Source organism: Paroedura picta, chromosome 15 (genome assembly GCF_049243985.1).
Source record: "Paroedura picta isolate Pp20150507F chromosome 15, Ppicta_v3.0, whole genome shotgun sequence".
Taxonomy (NCBI): domain Eukaryota; kingdom Metazoa; phylum Chordata; class Lepidosauria; order Squamata; family Gekkonidae; genus Paroedura; species Paroedura picta.
In genome coordinates, this window is record NC_135383.1 from 3,995,999 (window position 1) to 4,017,674 (window position 21,676).

General features: G+C 50.6%; 1 protein-coding gene across 5 annotated transcripts in view; it reads right to left on the reverse strand.

Annotated features, from left to right (window-relative positions):
• The window catches only part of ACAP3 (ArfGAP with coiled-coil, ankyrin repeat and PH domains 3), an 89,790-nt gene that overhangs the window by 4,947 nt on the left and 63,167 nt on the right, over positions 1-21,676 (reverse strand). For 2 of the 5 annotated variants that reach the window (XM_077312145.1, XM_077312150.1), the window contains 15 exons: positions 19,384-19,496; positions 18,946-18,997; positions 18,682-18,782; positions 17,988-18,099; positions 16,668-16,876; positions 16,032-16,101; positions 15,508-15,602; positions 14,723-14,937; positions 13,876-13,980; positions 13,378-13,480; positions 11,329-11,429; positions 10,896-11,116; positions 10,208-10,317; positions 9,713-9,823; positions 8,644-8,705 (listed from right to left, as the gene is read on the reverse strand). In XM_077312145.1, the coding sequence (XP_077168260.1) occupies positions 8,644-8,705; positions 9,713-9,823; positions 10,208-10,317; positions 10,896-11,116; positions 11,329-11,429; positions 13,378-13,480; positions 13,876-13,980; positions 14,723-14,937; positions 15,508-15,602; positions 16,032-16,101; positions 16,668-16,876; positions 17,988-18,099; positions 18,682-18,782; positions 18,946-18,997; positions 19,384-19,496 (1,780 nt within the window). Of the gene's footprint in view, positions 1-8,316; positions 8,706-9,712; positions 9,824-10,207; positions 10,318-10,895; positions 11,117-11,328; positions 11,430-13,377; positions 13,481-13,874; positions 13,981-14,722; positions 14,938-15,507; positions 15,603-16,031; positions 16,102-16,667; positions 16,877-17,987; positions 18,100-18,681; positions 18,783-18,945; positions 18,998-19,383; positions 19,497-21,676 lie in introns of those variants that run through there. The other 3 variants (XM_077312146.1, XM_077312147.1, XM_077312148.1) reach the window with 3 other exon arrangements.

The window sequence follows — 21,676 nt, forward strand, 5'->3', positions numbered from 1 at the left end:
TTCCTTGCATGTTGAAAACTAGTCCATCAGGGAGAGAGTTAGGCTGGGACCTTGCTTCCTGACCTGCTGGGGGAGCAGAGACTTTATAGACTGCTCTCTGCATGTAACAACTAATGCAAGAGAGAGAGAGGGTATAATGAATATCAGGAAGAATGGAAAACTGAGATCTCCCACTGGCATTCTGAAGTGGTGGGATTTGAGGCAGCACAATGAGATTTTGCCGACCCACATAGCTTGGAGACACAGTGACAAGCATCCTCCTTCTCCAGCGCTGTTTTGATAGAAACCGAGAGAGCCTCGGGCAGCAAAAAGAGAACAACTTGTTGGCTTAGGGATGTCTGTCCTGTGATTAAAATGATATATCCTCATGCTGCTGCTATAAATCTCAGGGGAAGAGGCCTGGCGTTACACCATGAATGCATAACTTGTACTCTTTGGGAGATTGGGGGGTGGGGGGAAGGTGAGAAAGACAATCAGCCACCTCAGGTCAAAGGAGGTGGATCAAAATCAAGCCACCCCGAGGTCTGAAGGTGCATTAACTGGACCACATGGTCCGCATGGGACAAGCATTTATGAGGGAGGCTGACCCTGCACTGAGTAGGGGGCTGGACTCGAGAGCCTCTATGGCTCTTTCCGACTCTATGGTTTTTCTGTCGTCTCTGTGTCTAGTGCTCCTGAGTGCGTGATTATATTATATTATATTGGTTCTTATATTCCATTTTTCTCTACCTGAAGGAAGGTTGCCTCCCTTTCCTCTCCCCACAACAGACGCCCCGAGAGAACTCTGAGAGAACAGCTCCAACAAGACTGTGACTAATCCAGGGACACCTAGCTGGCTGCATGTGGAGGGGGGAGAGGGAGGAATCAAACCCGGCACTCCAGGGCTTAGTCTGCACACAATAGATAATGCACTTTCAATGCACTGTTCTGCACTGGAAAATCCAGCTGCCAAAGATCATTGAAAGTGCATTATCCTTTGTGTGCAGATTAGGCCCAGATCAGAAGCTGCCTCTCTGAACCTCTACACCAAGAGAGGGTTGGGCAGGGGGAAACTTTAGTGGGGGTTACAATGCCTCTCAAGCAGCCATATTCTCCAGGAGAACTGACTGCCATAAATCTGGAGATGACTTGTAATTCCAAACCCCAAGGTTTCACTATCCTGTTTTGTATCACGCGCCGTGACAGTGAGCCAAGGGAGATCTATGAGATCATTGCTGTTTTGGGACCTGGCTGTAAGAGGAAACAATAGTTTCGGGCGCTGCTTTCTTCACGGAGGCAAATCGGTAATCCCACGCGCTAGCTGGCTCTTTGCCAAGGAACCCTCCCTCCACTCTGGAGCTGGGGGGGGGCAGGGGGAGGAGAACAGGAAGCAAGACTGTTTGGTATGCGAATATCTCAAACAGGATTGTGCACCACACCAGGTAAAAATACATCCATATTGAAAGAAAGGAGGAAAGAAAGAAAGAAAGAAAGAAAGAAAGAAAGAAAGAAAGAAAGAAAGAAAGAAAGGAAGGAAGGAAGGAAGGAAGGAAGGAAGGAAGGAAGGAAGGAAGGAAGGAAGGAAGGAAGGAAGGAAGGAAGGAAGGAAAAGAAAGAAAGAAACAAAGAGAGAGAGAGAGAGGGAGGGAGGGAGGGAGGGAGGAAGGAAGGAGGGAAGGAAAAGGAAGGAAGGAAGGAAGGAAGGAAGGAAGGAAGGAAGGAAGGAAGGAAGGAAGGAAGGAAGGAAGGAAGGAAGGAAGGAAGGAAGGAAGAACCGTGTCATATCACACCAAAATCTTTGCCGCAAACAAACCTGAAATTGTATATAATTGTATATAATTTCCCAAACGCACACACCCTGCTTGTTCAATGGCAGCTGATAGAGAAACCTGTCGTAAAATGCAGTTGGCACCCCAAGAAATTTAATTTTGAAAGAGAGGCTTTTTCTTTTTGAAATTGGGGGGGGCGGGTTGGGGAAAATGTGCCATTTGAATCGATGCGCATCTGTCAATCTGCGAACTACGTGTTGAAAAGAAAATCAGGGAATGGGAAGGAAGGAGGCAGGGGGAAGATCGGCCGGTTGGCTGTTTTTTTATAGTAAAAGAAAAATACATGCCCAAGCAACTGTACAAAAGGGGGGGGGGGAATAGAGTCCCAACATTACATACAGCCAAACTGTAGTGAATGAAAAAATAATAATTACATGAGCCCTCCAGGGCTTTCTCAGCAATAAATTAAATACATAACAAGGTCACCCTTTTGTATAAAACGACAACACATAAACCATGACCTCCCCCCCACCCCAAAAAAAAATCCCAAAAGAGAGAACCCAATACTGTTAAGCAGGAAAAGTGCACAAAGTTGATTTTACACCTCTTAACGATAGACGGTACCGCTACATCTGAAATCGAGAAACTGTCTGGCCACACATGCAGGAATTCTCCCACCCCGCAGTTCGGACCCATGGCGATTTCTGGCAGTGACCCATCTTCGGGCTGTAAGCTGTACACTTTCAGGTTCAAAACACTTAAAAAAATAATTCCTGTGCTACTAAATGCCAACAAAAAACAGGTGAGAGAGTTATGGCCTGGGAGAAAGATCTGTGGTCGTTCCGCGCAACTGTTCTCTGTGTTGTGGAGGTACGGCGACTCAGTATTTTTGAGGGATCGGGGCCTTTTGAAAATGGTCAGAACCACAGGGAGGGGGAAGTTTAAGGCAATGAGACCTTCTGAAACGGCTTTATTCGGAGGTCTGTCAATAATGCCTGCTCTCAAATGGTGTGGCTTTTCTGAGTCCCAGGAAGGACCTGAAAGCTGTTTTGCTAGAAATGCTGGGGACTGAACCCGGGGTTTGCCAAATGCAGTATGGCACGGCTCTCCTGCATTCAGGAAGTGAAGGGTCCTCCAAACCCCTGCTACCTGAAATCCTTTTGGCTGGAGATGCTGGGGACCGAACCCAGGACCTTCTGTGCACCAAGCAGGTGTTCTGCCGCCCAGCTACTGTCTCTTCCTTGCCTAGTTTCCAGGTGCTCCTGTCTCACCAATCCTCTCATTTAAGGCCAGCTTAATAGATGTGGTTCCATCACCACCCTTGTCGGCTGCTCCCACTCCAAGAGTCCTGGAAATTTTACTTTTTACAGAGCTGTCCTCTCTGTCATCGACAGGGACAGTTTGGGCAAGGAAGGCGGCTGTGGAGGGACTGACAGCAAACTTTCCAAGGTGAGCGCTTGAGCAACCGACTTAAAGGATGCAAGTTGGGGTTTTTTACACTTTTCAAAAACACGGTCCAAGGAAAACAGATTTCGATTCTTATGACAAATAATCACGTGTGCTGTGAAACGTGGGGTGGGGGCGGGAAGTTTTCTCTTCCAAACTTGTGCCCTTGGTTCAGGAGCCCCAGACTTCTTGTCCTCACCCTCTGCAATTTCTGCAAAGCAGCAGGGTGGTCTTTTCTACTCGGGGAGAATGATACAGATGTTCAAGTGATCCTGAGGTAGTTTGGTCACCTGTCTTGAGCTAGCTTCTGTGTTGCTTTTTTAAAAGCTTCCGCTCAACGTTTGTGATTATACGCCCTCCAGCTGAATGCTTCACCCATGCAGAAGTCCGTCTCCTGCGCTGAAATCCGAGTGTCAGATTTGTGGCCCCTTCACTATGTTAAGCAACCCGGCTGTGTGACCCAGCTTTAAAATCCCCTGTTGTTCCAATGGGCAAAACAGATTGGGGTAACTGCGATCGGTTGGGGAAAAGAAAGACCTTGATGCCCCCTGAGTTTCCCATTTAATGGGTTCCTTCAAGACATGATGGCTAGAAGAGGGGCTAGGGGTGGAGGGAGACAGAGACTCACTTTCTCAAATTGTTTCACTCCCTCTAGTGGCTGATTTAATATTACACCAGTTCATGCCCAGCACATCTCCCTGCAGATTTGAAGTTCAGGTTTTTGTGCCAGACATAAACCAATGTCTATTGAATCGACCACTGGAGGAAGTAAAATACCCGTGGAATGGGAAACACATACCCGCTCGAAGATACAGGAACTTACAGGGGAGGAAAATGAGAATGCATAAAAGCTCAGAATGTATCTCCAAAGGAGGAAAGGGAAGAAGAAAAGATGGATGAATGGCCAACCTCTGTGTAACAAAGAAAGACTGTATTTGCCATTCTTTGATAAAGGATGGAGTGGAGTTTTCTGTTCCCAGAGGACTGGGCCAGAACCAATGAGTTGAAATTAATTCAAAAGAATTTTCAGCTAAACATCCAGATGTTCCTGACAGTTAGAGCTTCCTCGGCAGGTGGTGGGTTCTCCTTTGGAAGTTTTAAAGCAGAGGCTAGATAGCCATCTGACAGAAATGCTAATTCTGTGAATTTAGGCAGATTGTGGGTGAGCGGAAGGGCATCATCTGGGCTCGGAATTGGGGTCACTGTGTGGACAGGTAGTTGTGAATTTCCTGCATTCTGCAAGGGGTCGAACTAGATGACCTTGGAGGTACTTTCCAACTCTATGATTCTAAGAAACACATCCCACTGAGGAAGAAATTGGCACCTGCATCAGGACTGAGAAGGCAGGTCCATCCCGTTTCTGTATGCCCAATTTCTATCATTTTACTCAGATTTTGCCCATTTTATCAAGGACAGAAGCTTTCTGGCAAGGTGGGAGTAGTATATCATTGCTGAGTTAAACTTGGCTCAAGACAGCCTGGTGTGATTCAGTGGGAGAGGGGGGACAGGGAGGAGAGAGGGAGCACTGAAGAGCTCCTCCAACCTCGCTGCGTAAATCACCAAAGGTGACATGGCATGGAGACAGCCAGTCTGCGAAGGGAGTAAACTCAGGGTTAGGGTCATGCGATATTACATAAAAGAGGGCGATGTCATCTCTAGGAGCAAGGAGGAAGTGCGGTTAGGGCGTGAGGAAAGGGGGTGGAGCTGCCCAGGCCACATGATGATGGCCCAGTGGCCATTGGTTGGATACAGCTGCGAGTGGGAATGACCGAAATGGGGCAATCCGCAATCTCATGGCTTAGGCTAGGATGCACTGCTTACCGTCACAATAGTCTTTTTTTTAATGGGCATACCTCCAAAGAAACATGTATAGGACTCCGACCCTAACCCAGATGGGACTCTCTGCACTCAAGGCTCCAAGGGGGACAGGGGATACACATGGTCAAGCCATACGACTGGCAGGGAGTATGCAGCTTCTGGGTCGGGTGGGCCTGGTATAAATATTTAGATTACTGCCTGTGTCAACTTTGCCTGGTCAACAGAACATAACATTCTCCTCTGTCTTCAAGCAGTGGCTGTACAGATACTAATCCTGGATGCTTGAGGCTGATCCTGCACTGGGCAGAGGGTTGGACTAGATGGCCTGCATGGCCCCTTCCATGGTTCTATGATTCTAACTCTAGACCTCATGCTTGCTTCCAGTTTGACTCTCTGGCTCCCCTTCTAGCAAGAAACAGCAGCGTGCCAGAGTCAGATCATTTCAGATATGGATTTGGGCTCTGTGCTGGAAATCTTGAGACAGTAAGGACTGTCAGTTCGAGACAACGGCATCTCTTGTACCTCCCAAAGAGCCCCTAGATTTCTAAGTGGGGGCGTTTGGAAGAGGAGCCACCCAGACCTAACAGAATGCAGCCTGAGTTTGGAAGCAAGGCAGGGATGGCCTGGTTAGGGCTTGGGTGGAAGTCCACCAAGGGATTCTAGGATCACAACACAGAGGAAGACAAAACCAAACCACCTGTGTCTGTTTCTTGTCCTGAAAACCCTACTGCTGGAGTCTCCAAGATGGCCCCCCAGTGTGTCCTGCCAACTCCTGGCATCCATCAAGTATTTCTAGGAAGTGGGTGGATCCAGGTAGGGCTTTTGCCCAAAAAAGACTTCTGATTGGACTGAAAGTGCAGATTTCTTTTATATATATATACTGTTGCCTTGACAACATCTGCCACCACAGCCCAAGAATTGACGCTGTGTGACTGAATTTGAGCTCTGGTGGCTATTCTGTGGCTTCCTGCGGCAGCCATTTTGTGGCCTACGGCAGCCATTTTGTGGCCCCCCTTCTGCGGCTGCGCCTGCCACGCTGTGTTGGGACTCCAAATATGCCCACAGGCTCAAGAAGGCCAGGGATCCCTGCCCTATGGGTTCCCGTAAACCGATTTGGACTCAACAGCACTTTCCAGAGGAGGGAAATAATCTAACCCAGCCGAAGCGCCTGGTAGCACTTGCCAGCTGCTATCGCATCATCCATCCTCTCTGCCTTGAAGGGACACGGTAGGATTCCATCGCCCCGCCGTGGAACTGCCCGGGTGAGCTGCCACTCTTTATACACCATTGTCAAAGAAATGACCTACTTCTATGTCTGAAGCAAATCCCGGTCTCTCTCCTGACAAAGACCGTAACACTCCCCCAAAGTTACTCGGATGGGTCTCGCTCCAGCAAAAAGCATAATAAATAAATAACCCGCCCCACCCACCCACCCACACCCTGCTCTCCCCCCCTCCCCCAAATAAATCCCTAATCTCGGAATCCGAGAAATCCAGATTTGCTGAGTCCTCTGCAGTCATGCATTGGTGAGGAGGGGTGGGTGGGAGGGATCACAGTCTCTGTAGGGACGTGCATGCAAAGAGCGATCCCCTTCTCCAAAAGAGTTAAGGAGGAAATCCATCGCCATTTAGGTATAGAAATCCCCTGGTGTGCTCCAGTAAATTGTTGCATTGAGCCCCGGAAGGCTAGGGGAGAGTGACCCGACGGTTCTCCCTGGGTGTGTTTTACAAAACAAAACGAAAACCCATCGCCGGCGATGAGCCTCTTGTTCCAAGCCTTACCGCTTTGGGAAGTCTTGGGATGAAGACAGGCGTAACATTTAAAGAGAGATCACGGCCGGTTCGGTCACGTTGCTGGATTTTGTAAATTCTTGGAGGGAACGCCCAGAAAACGCACAAGGTTTTCCTTTGAGCGAGCTCGTAAATAATGAGCCGATTCAGAACTGAGCCGAGGGGGTGTCTGCCCATCCCAATTTGCATGATGGAAATCCCCTGATCTTGCTGAAGAGTCAGTCTTTGCCCTTTCCCCGTGTTTCAGACGGGCTACCTGCCTTTTCGGAAATAAGGTGTATGATTTGAGTGCGGCTTCGTACGAAGCGGTTTTGTGTACGCAGAAAACGAGGCTAGACCCTTTCCCCCGACACGAATGTTTTCTCTGTGCGGGGAAACATTTTACACAAAGGAATATTCGGTCCTGTGAGCCCACAGAATAGGACATCCCAAACTCCGTTTGACCACCACAGTGAGAATTAGGCCACAATAATTTTGCAGTCAATTTTGTCTGTAGGCTAAAAACTGGTTCGTTCATCTCTATTTATCCTTTACACATGAACATTTAACAACCAGTTCCCAAACAGCTCCAGGATTACGCATTAGGCGGTCTTCGCCACATCGCGTGTACTAGCCAATCCATGCCTTCCTCCCGCTGTATTGTTCTGCAAAGTTGCACAACTTTATTTTTCAGAGCGGGACGGGAAAGGAAAGGCTATGTTTGTATTAGACCTGAAACTTCCCAACCGGCCTCACTGCTCTGAAAATATTACGTGTCTTCACCCGAAAAGGAATGCATCCTTAACTTGGAAGCGGCTGAGTTATGGCTTTAACCAGCTAAGCTTAACCCCTTGGTCATTTTTTTTTTAAATAAAAGAGAAAAGAAAACAAGAGGAAGCATTTGCTAGCATTAACCTGAGAGGATGTAAGTTGGGCAACCATGCCTCTCAATCCAAGAACTACAGCCCCGTAGGTGGCACACGGCAAACAGATCCACCACCAGCCTTGCCAAGCTACTTCAGGGCCACCCTCTAAGGAGGAGAGAAAGCAGGCAAATGCATTCTGTTCCAAACCACCGAGTGGTTCTTGCATCAAACAGTCTCAGCCCCTTCCGGAGTCCGGTCACAAACGGACAGTCCCCAAGTGCGCAAGAAGAAAAGCGAAAGAGGAGCGCAAGAGACAGAGAAGGAAGGCCACCTCTGAGGAAGTTCAGTTGGGTTCCTAACCTGATTCTTTTTCCGTATATATGGACAACTCTCTCTCCTCCCCCTTCCCCCTCCCCCCGGAACTCTGGATCCTGTTTTTATGCCTGACCACAAGATTTGAATTGTTTCCTAAGCAGCCGGTCCTGCTGACCCCCCAAAAGTGTACATGGGAAGGGGGAGTGTGTTTCTCATCCTCACGCTTCCGGGGAGTCCCTTAACCTTTGTAAAAACTTGCATGCCGCGATTTGTGTTCGAGCCCCAATCCACCCCTCTCCCAAAGCGAATCTACCTGCATGTCCACCACAAAAGCCTTTTCTAGACCCGGATATGTAAATTTACATATATATTTATTTTAGGGGGCTCTCCCTCTCTTTCTCTCTCGCTCTCTCTGCGCGGCCTTCAGCTCTCCGGCTACCAGAATCGAGACCTTCCGCTGGCAAAGCCCGCCCCGTCCCCGAGACACACATCTAACAGTTTGTTTGTTTGTTTTTATCCTGGGCTCGGTCGGTTATCCTTAAATTTCGACCCAAAAGAGGAGGAAGAGGAGGCAGCAGGGTTGCGGGAGTCGTCACTAACACTCATCTATGTTAAGGCTGATGAACTCCTGTATACACTTTCGGTACTGGAGCTCTGTGGGGCTGTTGTTGGGATATTGACCTGGATGACCAAAGGGACCCTCGGCTTCACGCATCTCTTCGTTCATTCGAGCCAGACGCAACCTGCAAGAAACGAACGAGGAAAGGCTTTTGTGAGTCTCGACACCCTTGAGGGGGAGTAACCGGGAAAGGATCAGGGCACTCAAGGCAAGACTTCTTGCTTGCATGTTTGCACACCCTCCTCTTAGGAGCACCGACCCAGAGGCAGGCCTGCCCTGTCTACTGCCTGCTGCTAGATGGTAGCGGGTCAGGGATCAGTAGCGGCGGGTTGTCCTGGCGAATCCGTAAGCTCCTAGATGCTGCTGATTCCTGATGTTGAACCTGGCATCAGCAACACTACTGATGAACCCTCTAGACCAGTGGTCCCCAAGCTGCGGGCCGCGGCCCGGTGCCGGGCCGCAAAGGCCATGGCACCGGGCCGCGGCTCCCTCTCCCCGCCCCGCCCCCGCAGTAAAAAACTTCCCAGGCCGCAATCTTGCGGCCCGGGAAGCTTCTTACTGCGGGAGGCGGGGAGAGGGAATCAGGGCTGGGCCGCGCCTGTGCGGGCCACGCCCGCTCGGCCCGATCCGCGGGCGCGGCCCGTGGGCGCGGCCCGATCCGTGGGCGCGGCTCGCGGGCGCGGCTCGGGTGCGGCCCGATCCGCGGGCGCGGCGTGGGCGCGGCCCGCGGGCGCGGCGTGGGTGCGGCCCGCGGGCGCGGCCCGATCCGCGGGCATGGCCCGCACGGGCGCGGTCCGCGGGGGCGCGGCCCGATGCCCTGCCGGTCCCCAGCCTCGGAAAGGTTGGGGACCACTGCTCTAGACCATGGGTAGTCAACCTGTGGTCCTCCAGATGTCCATGGACTACAATTCCCATGAGCTCATGGGAATTGTAGTCCATGGACATCTGGAGGACCACAGGTTGACTACCCCTCCTCTAGACCTCTACGGTAGCCACAATGGGGCCTTGGGTATAGTCCATGCACATCTGGAGGGCCGCAGTTGGACTACCCCTGCCCTAAGGCCTAGATTCTATAAAGGCCATAAAAACCAAACCCAGCATTGGGCTCAGGTAGGGCCCCGATCCACTTACAAGGTAACAATGTCCGCATTGGCAGCCTGGACCGCGATGCTGAGAGGGTCCTGCCCATCCTCGTCGACTGCGTGCTGATTGGCTCCTCGCTTTAGGAACAAGCAGACCTGACTGCCGAACATAAATGGAATCCAGGTCAGAGGAAATGCCGTCCCTTTAAGCGGAACTGCAGAGCGGAACAAAAAATTTCTGGCGGAACAACAGACCCAAGTAGCGGAAATTGACTCATCGCTACCTGGAAGCTGCATTTATTAACTCATACGAAATAGGAAAGCGGGGAGTCACCAATTTCATAAGTCTGCAGTACCACGAATGATTCTACATACCAAAGTGAACCGATCCACTCGGTGCGTGAGAGGATTGGTATCAACTATAATTGGGGGAAAGGGAGATGTCCTTGTCTCCCAATGGGTTTTGCTCTTTACTTTCCCTCCTTCCCCGTGGCCGTAATCAACACCGTTTCCTCCTGACCAGGATGTGAAATGACTGACTTACCCAGTGTGGCCCAGATACGTTGCATGGTGCAGAGGTGCACGCCCTCGGATATCTCTTTGGTTCACATCCGCTCCGTTCTGGAGCAAGAATTCGCAAGCTATCAAGGAGCCCTGTTGGAGATGGAGGGAGACGTTAAGACGTTGTTCTGGGTGTCTCCACTGACTCGAACAGATTTCGTGCTATTCCTTCTCCCACGAGGGTCCCTGGGGACTGTAGTCTCCAGGGATGCTACCTCTTTGCATCCTGACAAAAGTAGAACACCCAAGATGCTTTGGGGAAGTCAACAAGTAAAAACAAAGTACTATAACATTGTCATTTGGGTATGTCTTCTGGGCCCCCTGCTTGAGACATTACTAGCGACGGCCTGACTTCTATGGCCCACGCTAACCTGATCTTGTCAGGTCTCAGAAGCTAAGCATGGTAAGACCTGGGAAGATGGGAAACTATCAAAGAAGCTCTGTATAGGCAGGCAATGATAAACCGTCTTGGTTTGAAAGCCCTGTGGGGGTTGCCATAAGCAGGCAGCACCCTGATGGCACTATTCAACATCATTGTGTTTTTTTAAAGCCCCGAACAGGGCAGAGATTCTCCTCGTGAAGCAGTAGCAGTAGCAACAGAAACAGCAATGATAATTGCACAAGGCGGAACTCTCGTATCCAGCTTTTGCATGACCGCCAAGATATCCTACCCCCATCACCGCTTGGACCAACGGGGTCTTGTTCTCGTCTTCGTCGTTCACCCAGTTGACGTCAGCGCCGTGGGCCAGGGCCTCTGCCATGACGGGCAGGTTCCTGGCCCGTGCTGCCTTGTAAACCAGTAAGCCGGGGTGCAGCTCCCGCAGGTCCTCCAGGTCGGAGGCCTCTTGCTCTATTTCAGCTTCTCCGCTGGATTCTTCGGACACCTCGCATTCTGGGGCGACGGGAGGGGAAGAAGAAAAGATCGGGGTCAGATGGGGGGCGCAGACGACTTATGGCGCTCGGACGTCCGGTTGCGCGCGAGGTGACGGCGCAAATTTTTGTGTGCGGAATGTCACACGCCTTGGTTTCTCCCGGTTCCAGGTCTTGGAAAAGACCTTCTTTCTATAGAGCCCTGAGCGCTGATGATGGAAACTGGGCATTTACCTTCCTCCGTGACGCTGTCCACAACAGAGCCGAACACGAGGACGTCGGTGCTACCGTCCGTGCTGCCGCCGAGCCCGCTGTCGCTGCTCAAACCTGCGGGGCCAACAAGAGACAAACCAAGTGCATTTTAATATGCGGGGACTCAAAGGAGCCCATCCGTAGACCCCACCCACGACTGATACATGCAAAGGGCAAGAGCACCACCTGCTGGGAGGAAACGGCTTTGTCCCGAGCAAACCACCACTTGTGAAATCGGAAAGGCATCTGGTGGATGAACTAAACGAGGATATAATCTACCTCTGGGCACTTAGGGAAATGATTATGATGTCATAAGGGGAAATCCAATGTTTCTTTGTCTTCCCTGGTTTCTAGGGAGGTTACATCTGCTTTGGATATCATTAAAAAGCCAGTAAGCCGTGGATATGTCACACATTATTAGCTGTATCAGTATTAGACATTCAGTCTAAAAGTGGCAGGAGGCTGCAGATGGAGAAGCCGAAAAGGACAAGATGCCACGGCCAAAGACAAACCTTGACTTCTCCCTTGGGCCAAAGGATTGGATGGAGCAGCAATATACAAACACCACGGAATGGACAAATGTAATTTTCATGCTTTACCCTTCAGGGATGTTCTCCTGATACTGGGCTTTTCTACATTCTCCTTTCAGATTCTCATTTGACCTGGCTTCTCTTATGTCATTAAGGTCTACCCCTGCCATCTTTTCACAAGATCAGAGCGCCCCACCAGCAACATCCCTGCTGTTTACTGTGCATGCGTGAACTGCTCTAACACATGTGCGCTAAGGCACAAGGATGGAAGGGCAGCCTTGCCGGATCAAAGGGTCCATACAGCCAAGCATCCTGGTTAAAGCAGCTCGATGACCTCTGAAATCCCACCAGCAGGGCATCAAGACAAAAAAAATGCTCACTTTTATTCAGGTTTAACTGCCCGTAAGCCACACACTAACAACATATTTCTTGATCTCTCAGTCAAGCGTATGGAGTGAGCTTTACGCTGCCCGTTTACCTGCTAGACTGCTTAAATTAATTATGAACCTTTAGTATGGGAAGTCATTGTGCGTTAGACAATTTGGACTCTGTACCTAACCGAATTTCTGCCCTCTTGTAGTGATATGCCATTTCCAAGCATGGGGGTTCATTTCTTAACTAATGGTTAATAGAGTCTAACTGAAACTCCGGTCAATTTGTCTCATCCGTTTTAAGAATCTATGGGCAGTCTTGCTGGATCTGACTGATGCTCTGTGCAGTTCAGCATTCAGGTGTTTCACAAGCAGGCCTTCCTCTGTTGCTTGTCCCAAGCAAGTTATGGTACCTTTGGATGCAGAGATTCCAGCTGTTGTCAGCCATAAATGCGTCTCACCCTTTATAGGAACATAATGCCAGCTTTCCTGGTTGAGCCTGCCGGTCTATCTAAGCCAGGAATTGGCTCATAAAATCATGAGAGAACTCACAAGCAGGGAGTCAACGTAACAGCTGTTCCTTGCAATATTATGACCCCAATACCAGGTTGAAATACTAGATCACCTTCTGTCCTTTACCGTGAGTGTGCATGCGTGAGCTAGGAGCTAAATTCAAGTGGGTAGCCTTTAAGACCAACAAAGTTTTATTCAAAGTATAAGTTTCCACATTAGTTTATATAGTTACCACTTGGTACCTTGAATAAAGCTTTGCTGCTGGTCTTAAAGGTACCACTAGACTCAAACTCGGTCCTACCATGAGCAGGGGCTCGTGGGAATTGTAGTCCATGGACATCTGGAGGGCCGCAACCCCTGAGCTACAGTATAGTAACATAAGAGAAACTCTGATGGATCTGATAAAGAGACCATGCAGTCTAGCACCTGGTGTCAAACAACAGCCAGCCAAAAACTGCAAGAACACTCCTAATCACTGAGGCCATCTGTTCCCAGCCTCTAGAACCAACCGGTGCACTGCCTCTGAATATGGATGCTCTGCTCAGCACAGCCAATAGCTACCGATCGAGGTGGCTGTGAGTCTCTTGCGGACACTACGCTGCTAAGGCATCCCCTTACCTCCGTCCAGGAGGAACGGCGAACCGCTCCTACCGGGAGCATTGCCACTGTCCCTCCAGGGGCCGGCTGCCAGGGGTTGCTGCATAGAGATGTGGTTGCCACCTAAGAGGAAGGTGGACGCAATGTCACAGGCACGTTTAAAAAGGAAAAGCAAAAGACTGCAGCAATCAGCACCGGGTCTCCCTTTAAAGGGCCGAAAGAAGGGGAGGGGAAGAAAAGCGGCCGAACGCCAGGGTTCGGCGAGAAAAGGGGGGAGAAAAAGAAGCCCAGGCCAGCAAAATAGAAAACAGCCCTCCCCAAAAAATGATAAAGGTGCAATGATGGGGGAGGGGAAAAAAACAAACAAAAGGTTCAGGTCGGTGAAAAATAACGGATGGGTTCTCTCACTTGCTTGCGTCGTGTTTGGTGATTATTCGATCATCCGGAGTTCGAGAGCACATGCCCTAGAGGCGGGAGGGAAAAGCTCAGCTGATACAAAGCAACTTGGCTTTACTTACTGCGTGGGCCAGATCCAGCGCCGGTGTCGAAGTACGAGAAAAGGGAGTCCAGCTCGTCGGGGCAGAAAAGGGAATCTCGGCGGAATTTCCTCTCCAGGGTAGCAGCTGTTTGCAAACGGAGACACTTTGAATGGGGGGCGGGGGTGGAAATACCAGGAGCGTCAGAGCTGAGCGAGTCACCACCAATGTCCTTTCTATATCCCTATGTATTTTTTTTTTAGCGATTTTGGTTTCCTGCAGGCCAGTTAAACAAATGGATGGATTCCCAGCTGGTTTTGCGAGTTTCGTTTCTATTGGGTGCAAATGTGACACTTTTTTTAAAAATAAGGAGTTAATGTGGTATTTATTTATTTCTATACTCATATGGAGACATTACTGCTTTTATTAGAAAGCTGTGAAGTTTTATGTGTGGTAGATTTTCATAGCCATTCAAGTGGGATCTAGCTAATATATATATATATATATAACCCAGGTCAGGGTTAAAACATATTGCCTTACTCAAAATTCCTTGGAGATCTCTGCCTTGTCAAGTGATGTCACTTCTGGTCACATGTCACTTACAGGGAGCATGGCAGAGAGGCGTGGCCAGCTGACATCACTTCCTGGGGGGGGCCCTTGAAGTCTGAAAATTTATTTCAGGCGCTTCTCCACGGTCAAACGTTTGAAAGAGGCTGTCCTAAGGGATCCTTCTTTATATGTCTCTGTTAAAACAGTTCTGTCTTGCCTCCCCTCGTGGTTCAAGGCAGCTGACGGCAACCAAAACCCAAAACAAAATGGCCAAGCCCAAATCTCTCCCCACCACCCCCACCCCCTCGCGTTCTAGCACAAGCCGCAGCGATTTCCCCACCTGACGAGTGCGCTGCTGGCGATGCGTTCCCTGCCTCGTGCCGGTACTTCCGCCGGGCGGTGGGGGCTTTTGTGGAGCTGTTGCGCCTCTGACACTTCTTCACGCTCCACCGCCGGGGCTTCCGCTCGTTCTCGGCCAGGGTCTCCGTGCTGGGCAGCTTCTTCAGGAACTTCTTCTCAACGTATTTGACTTTGATCCAGGCTTCTTTGTCTTGCCTGCGGGGGGGAACACTGAAGTGGGTCGGACTGGTCTCCTGACCACCGTTCAAAGGGGACGGGCCGTTCATGCTTTCGGAAGGCCCCTAGGACATTTCCAAGCTAGGCAGGGAGGGCCAAGATCTGGGGCCTGGGACCAAACCCTACGATCTGCGGCTTGGGACCAAACCCTTCGAGGAAAGGCTGAGAGAGTTGGGAACGTTCAGCCTGGAGAAGAGGAGGTTGAGAAAGGACGGGATGGCTCTCTTGAAGGATTTGAGAGGTTGTCACTTAAAGGAGGGCAGGGAAAGGTTCCTACTGGCAGCAGAGGAGAGGATCTGCAGCAATGGCTTTAAGCCACATGCAGAACAGTACTGGCTAGATAGCATTAAAAATAACTTTCACGGTTAGTGTAGTTCAGCAGTGAATTCAGCTGCCTAAGGAGGTGCTAAGCTTCCCCCCATTGGCGGTCTTTAAGCAGCGGATGGACAGATCCTTATCCTGGATGCTTGAGGCTGATCCTGTATTCGACAGTGGGTTGGGATAGATGGCCTCTGGGGAACCTCCCAGCTCTATTATTCTAACCCGTACCTGGAGCTCCCTGCAGTGGGCTTCTTCAGTCCCAGTTCTTCGCACTGAGCCTCGTAAATCTGATTCATGGTGGCGTTCCCCAACTCGCACATCAGCTGTAAGCAAAATGACACCAAAGAGGCTGAAAGGGTTACACTTACAGAAGTGCCACCGAGTCACAGTTGACTTCCTGTAACTCCCCAGAGGAGGCTGGACGTCATTTTCCTTCGCAGCACCTTCCTGGGTGGTCTCTCACCCAAGAACCGGAAGTGTGGGGCGGCAGCTGTAAATTTCCTGCACTATGCAGGAGGTTGGACTGAATGACCCATGGGGGCTTTTTCCATCACCTGAGCTCAAGGCATCTTTTAATATCTTCCCTCTCCTGCTTCTCAGTTTGAGATCCTGCCTGTCAGGTCTTCCCTTTTGGGTACTAAACTATGATTGCTAGCCTACAGCTCCACAAGGACTCCTTTCCCATCAGCCCTCCCCTCACCTGTTTCTCTCACCCCTCTTCTCTGTTTCAGCACAGCCGGTTCGAGCTTTACCTTCAGCAATTCAGGCTCCCAGGAATCCAGCGTGAGGGACCGCACTTTCGAACAGTGAACTCCAAGGCTCCTGCGGGGGAGATGCAGAACAGAGAATCACTGCAGGGCAGCAGCAATTGCGTTGAATGTACAAAACACAGCTGAGGGACTTGCATAGATGGGTAGAACCCAGCACCCCTAAGTCCTCAAGGGTTGCTTTTCAGGAGTCTATCTAGTCCAGCCTCCTGTCTCACACTGTGACCAACCAGTTCTTCTGGAGGGCCAACAGCAAGACACAGAGGCCAAGGCCTTCATAAGAACGTCAGAAGAGCCCTGCTGGATCAGTCCAGCCTCCTGTCTCACACCATGACCAACCAGTTCTTTTGGAGGGCCAACAACAAGGCACAGAGGCCGAGACCTTCCCCTGATATTCCCCCCTAGTATTCTGGTATTCTGAGGTCGCCTGTTTCGGAATGTGGAGGTAACCTTTGAACCGCATGGCCAGTAGCCTCCGAGAGAATCATTCCCACCTGCTCTTCAAGCCATCTTTGCCTGTGGCCATCCCTACGCCATTAGTAGCAAATGCTACATTCTAACTCCTTGCCATGCAAAGAAGCCTATCCTTCTGTCTGTCCCGAGCCGACATATGCGCAGTACCTGTGTATCCCTGAGCATTCGATGCATAGTAAGATGCCCAAGTTGATGCTGGCCCATCGGGGGTCGGCCTGCCCGCAGTCACAACACTGGTCGTTGCCCGGGATACTCTGCACCCGCTGCAGGATGGTCTCCCCCTTGGCGCTCCGGTCCCTCGAGTCGGTGGCCGAATCGATGCTGCTGGTGGACGGGGAGGCCGTTCGGTCCAGCCTCTGCAGGGGGAAGAGGGAGTCCAATGTCGTCACCGGTGGATCGTAGAAAACGATAAATGTTTCTTTAGCAACGCCAAAACAGTGCGAGTTGGAACCCAAGTCTCAATTTTATTCCTTTTCTTATTTTAAAATGGTTTGCGCTGTCGAGTCACGGTTGACGTGCAGCGACCCCAGTAGGGTTTTGGAGACAAGGGACGTCCCAAGGTGGCATCCTGCTGCCTGCCTCCACGTCACGGCACTCGGCTTCCTTGGGTGTCTTCCATCCAAAGAGTGGCCAGGGCTGGCCAACACTCCGAACTGTCCAGATCAGGTAATTTAATATTTACTTTTTTAAAAAAGGCTATCCTGGTTCTCGGGCAGAAGGCATTGAGATGGCTTCCAATAAAAAGATGTCGCCCACCTCATTTAAAAAAAATCTATTTTGGTTTCTATCCACAATTTTACCAACTTTGTTTGAAATAAATCGATTAAATCCATGGCTATCTAGGGTTTTTTTTCCAGGAAGGAGAAAAGCTAATTATTTTGTAACCCAATTCCGAAAGAGCCTCAAAGCAGCTTCGTTCCTCTTCCCACAACAGACACCCTGTGAGTTAGGTGAGGCTGAGAGAGCTCTGAGAGAACTGTGACTGGCCCAAGGTCACCCAGCTGGCTGCACGTGGAGGAGGATGGGGAATCAAACCAGGTCCTCCAGATTAGAGGCCACCACTCTTAACCACAACACCACGCTGGTTCTCAATTGCATTGAGGAAAAGGAGAGAAAATCAGCATTTCTTGTTCAGGCAAACTCTACCACTAGATGGTGATAGAGGATAATTCCTACAATTGACACAATTCTTTTGCTCTTCCCTCACTGGCAATGAAGGAAACGATGAAGTTAGCCCTGACTGGCAGTGAAGGAAACAAACACGGAAGCCAGTAGATATGGGAGGACAAAACCCACTATCTTCAGTAGCGTGTGCAAATGTGCATATGAAGTGTGAGAATCTGAGCACTCCAGTTTTCATCTGGGAAATGCTGAAAGGGGATGTGATTCTAAAACATGAAATGCTCCTACATTATTCCGTGGACAGAAATGGCCACAGAGCTTCCCTTCCCCGATTCCTGACCTCACCTCAATGTAGCAGCTGTCGGGACTTTCTCTGTATGCAGAAGCTATGCTAGCTTGGACTGCCTGGATCCAGGCCTGGCGCAGTTTCTCCGAATCAGCCTGCAGCATGCAACTCCTGCAAGGGGTGAAAAGGGCATCCAGTGATTCATTGAGGAAGGGGCAGGACGGCCTTGGTTCAGAGAAAGTGAAAAGGGAATTTAGGAGGTTATCGTATCACGACATGAACGCAGCGATGTGCAAATGGATGCAGTCAAGTGTTACTGAACAAAGTGCAAACAGATGTCGTAAAGTGCATGTGAACCAAGTAAAGTGCTAACAGATGTCGTAAAGTGCCTGTGAACCAAGTAAAGTGCAAACAGATGTAATAAAGTGCATGTGAACAAAGTAAAGTGCAAAGATGTAATAAAGTGCATGTGAACAAAGTAAAGTGCAAACAGATGTCGTAAACTGCATGTGAACAAAGTAAAGTGCAAACAGATGTAATAAAGTGCATGTGAACAAAGTAAAGTGCAATAGGATACATTAAAATGCAGTGAGGTAACGTGCACTTGAACGAAGTGAAGTGCCAGTGGATGCAGTAGACGTGAAATGGATGCAAGCAAGCGCGGTCAAACAAAGGTAAAGTGGAAACTGGACGCAGTCAGGCGTAAACAGACATTTAATCTCGATGAACGGGCGGGAAATCCCCACAACTAACTTAGTGGGTGAGACGACTTCAAAGCAGAACCTCCTCTCGATATCTTCACAGGGCTTCACGGTACAAAGTCTGAGGTCTTCCACCACCACCGTGAGGACATCCTGAGCAGAGAAGGATGGCATGTCAGAACAGGCCCCTCGGAACCCACAACAAGAGCGCAAAGCCCGTCCAGTACCGCCCTGAATGGTCCCACAATCCCCTGGCCAGCAAGCCATCAGACTAGATTTCTAATCTGCTAAAGTCCTCCTAGGCGTCCTGGCTGACCTTTAGCTTCTTCTGGTACACCAGCTGGCTGTTCTGAATGGAGAACCACCTCCTGGGGTCGGGAGAGAGAGAGAGACAGAGAGAAATGCAAATGAATGGAAGTGGAAATGATAATCCCGCTTTCAAAATAAAAGCAGAGCTGTGGGAAGTTCGAAGGAGAAATGAAACGAGTGGGGCAAGTTTCTAGTCCCCGTTAGATGTCACGGCCTGTTTTCCAAAAGGGCTTTCAGCGGAATCTGTCAACTCAGCCTCGTCAGTTTATCCGTTAGGAATCCAGGCGCCATCTGCAAATCTTTCCCAAGCTGGAGCTGGCAGCCCTAACCACCCTCCCCCTCCAATCCTCTGCTGATGGTAAGGGGACGGGACCTGGAAACCCTACCCTGCCTGGTTTGATCAAATAACTTTTCAGAAACGTCCCAGGTAGTGTGAATCCCTTACCGGTTCCAGGTCTTGAAAGCATTGCTTGCTCTCTTGAAGAGGTAGCCTTCCATCACGACCCCGTTGGGGGCATCGACGTTGAATTCCACTTTGGAGTCATCGTAGGAGAAATCCTGCAGACCCGAAGAAAGACCAAGAGCACCGTCAATTGCAGGAGCAGCTCCTGAGAAAGGGAGGAAGAATCTAAAATATTATTTGCGGCAGTCGTAAGGCGTTAGCCAAAAACGGACAACGCGTTTTTGATCTTGAAAATAGCCAGGCACTGTGCCATTTTTCAAGAAACGAATTCTTCTTACGACGCATGGCGCTCTTGTGGAACTCCCTGTCGCAAGATGCAATGGCTAGTTTGAACATCTTCGGAAGAGCAGACAAAAAAATGTGGCATGAAGGTCCACCAATGCCTGAATGGAAGCTCATTCAAAGTCTGTCTTTGAAGACTACTTTTTATATGGGGAAGCAGCAATAACTGAACAGGTCCTTGTGACCATTTGATTGGCCATTCTGAGGAACGGGATTCTGGGCTAGACGGACCCTTGCTCTGATCAGTAGGGCTCGGCTTTAAGTCTGAGTTCGGCCTCAGAGCGCAGACTGAAAAAATAACGGAATGGGATGTCTCCGTTACAAATATATATATATAGTTACACAGTCTAAGTGCCATGACCCTGCCCAAAGGACCCTGGGAGCTGTAGTTTTTGGAAGAGCTGAGATTTTTTAGCCCAATCTCACAGGAGGGTGAATCATTTTTTAAACTAGCAGAAGGTTTTAACGACACACGCGATGGAGGGACGTGGTAGAATTTTACTGCAAGACTGCCGGCCAAGAGGTCGCTTTTTAAGAACGACAAAAATCCCATTGCAAGTAGAACAGTGGCACTTGCTCCCTGAAGCGCTAGCTGTTTATTAGCAGGGAGGGATGGCTTCAAACCCAGAAATACGTTTTAAAAATGACCCTCTCCCTCCTGCAGTGGCATTCTTTCAACTGCGTCTACTTAGGGATGCCGGCCTCCGGGTGGGACGTGGAGATCCGTTTCCCCTGGATAAAACGGCCCGCTTCGAAGGTGGGTCGCACGGCACCATACCCCGCCGAAGCCCCTCCCCACCCCAAACCCCGCCCACTGCAGGCTCCACCCCCCAAAGCCTCCAGGTTGTCCCCCAACCCGGAGCTGTGAGCCCTAAGTCTCCTGCTGCAAGGCGTTTGTCGTGCCAATTAACCTTCTGTGACTGAATTCTCTTGGCCGCAGCGGGAGCCCCTTTGCCGGAGCGCATTGCTTCCCCCCCCCCGCCCTGCCGCTCAATTAAAAAAAAGAAAAACCCGAAGCCAGTGCCTCGGCGGCAGTGAATTTGGAGGCAGCCCCCATGAGCAAGAGGGGTCCGGCACAGTGGCGCAGAAGGCCCCAGCGGAGCCAGGCGGTTGCTAGGCGACGGGCCGTTCACTCTCATTAGGAAGAGCTATGGCCGTGCGGGGAGGGGGGGGGAGGCCGGTCCCACTGGGAAGGTGCTGCCATCCGAGGGATGAGGAGATGTCATGGGCGGGGATGAGTCATGTCTTCGGGAGGGTGGCCTGGCACTCAACTGGAGCCGGCCGTGCTGCCAAGAGCGCTCCCAATTAAAAGGGAAGGGGGGCGGGCGACCAGCCTAAAGCTTCCAGGTTGCCGGCTCTGGGTGCGAAATTCCAGGAGCTTTAGGGGTGAAGCCTGAGAACGGCAAAATTTGGGGACGGGAGGACCTCTGTGGGGTATCGTGCCCCTGAATCGGCCCTCCGAAGCTGCCGGTTTCTCCAGGGGAGACGGTTTTGGCCATATGGAGCTCAGCTGCTCCACGTGCAGCCAGATGGGTGACCTTGGGCTTGTCACAGCCCTGAAAGTGCTGTTCTCACAGAGCAGCCCGGCCAGAGCTCTCTCAGCCCCACCTATTTCACAGAGTGTGGGGAGAGGAAGCAAAGGCGATGGCCAGCCGCTTTGAGACTCCTTCAAACAGCGAAAAGTGGGGTATAAAAACAGCACTCTTGTTTGTGGAAGGAGAAAGGGTTGGAGAGATTGAGAGGAGAGTGGAAGAAGGAGGTCTCAAGGTGGCTTACAGTCATCTACCCTTCCCGCAACAGGCACCCTGTGAGGTAGGTGAGGCTGGGAGAGCTCTGAGAGAACTGTGAGTGCATCCAGCTGGCTTCTTGTGTGGAAGTAGGGAATCGAGGCCGCTTCTCCAGATTAGAGACCCCCGCTCTTAATGGCTCCACCAAGCTGGCTTGATTCCCTGGCAGCGTCTGCTGAGGAGCCGACCCTGGGGCGTCCAGAGAA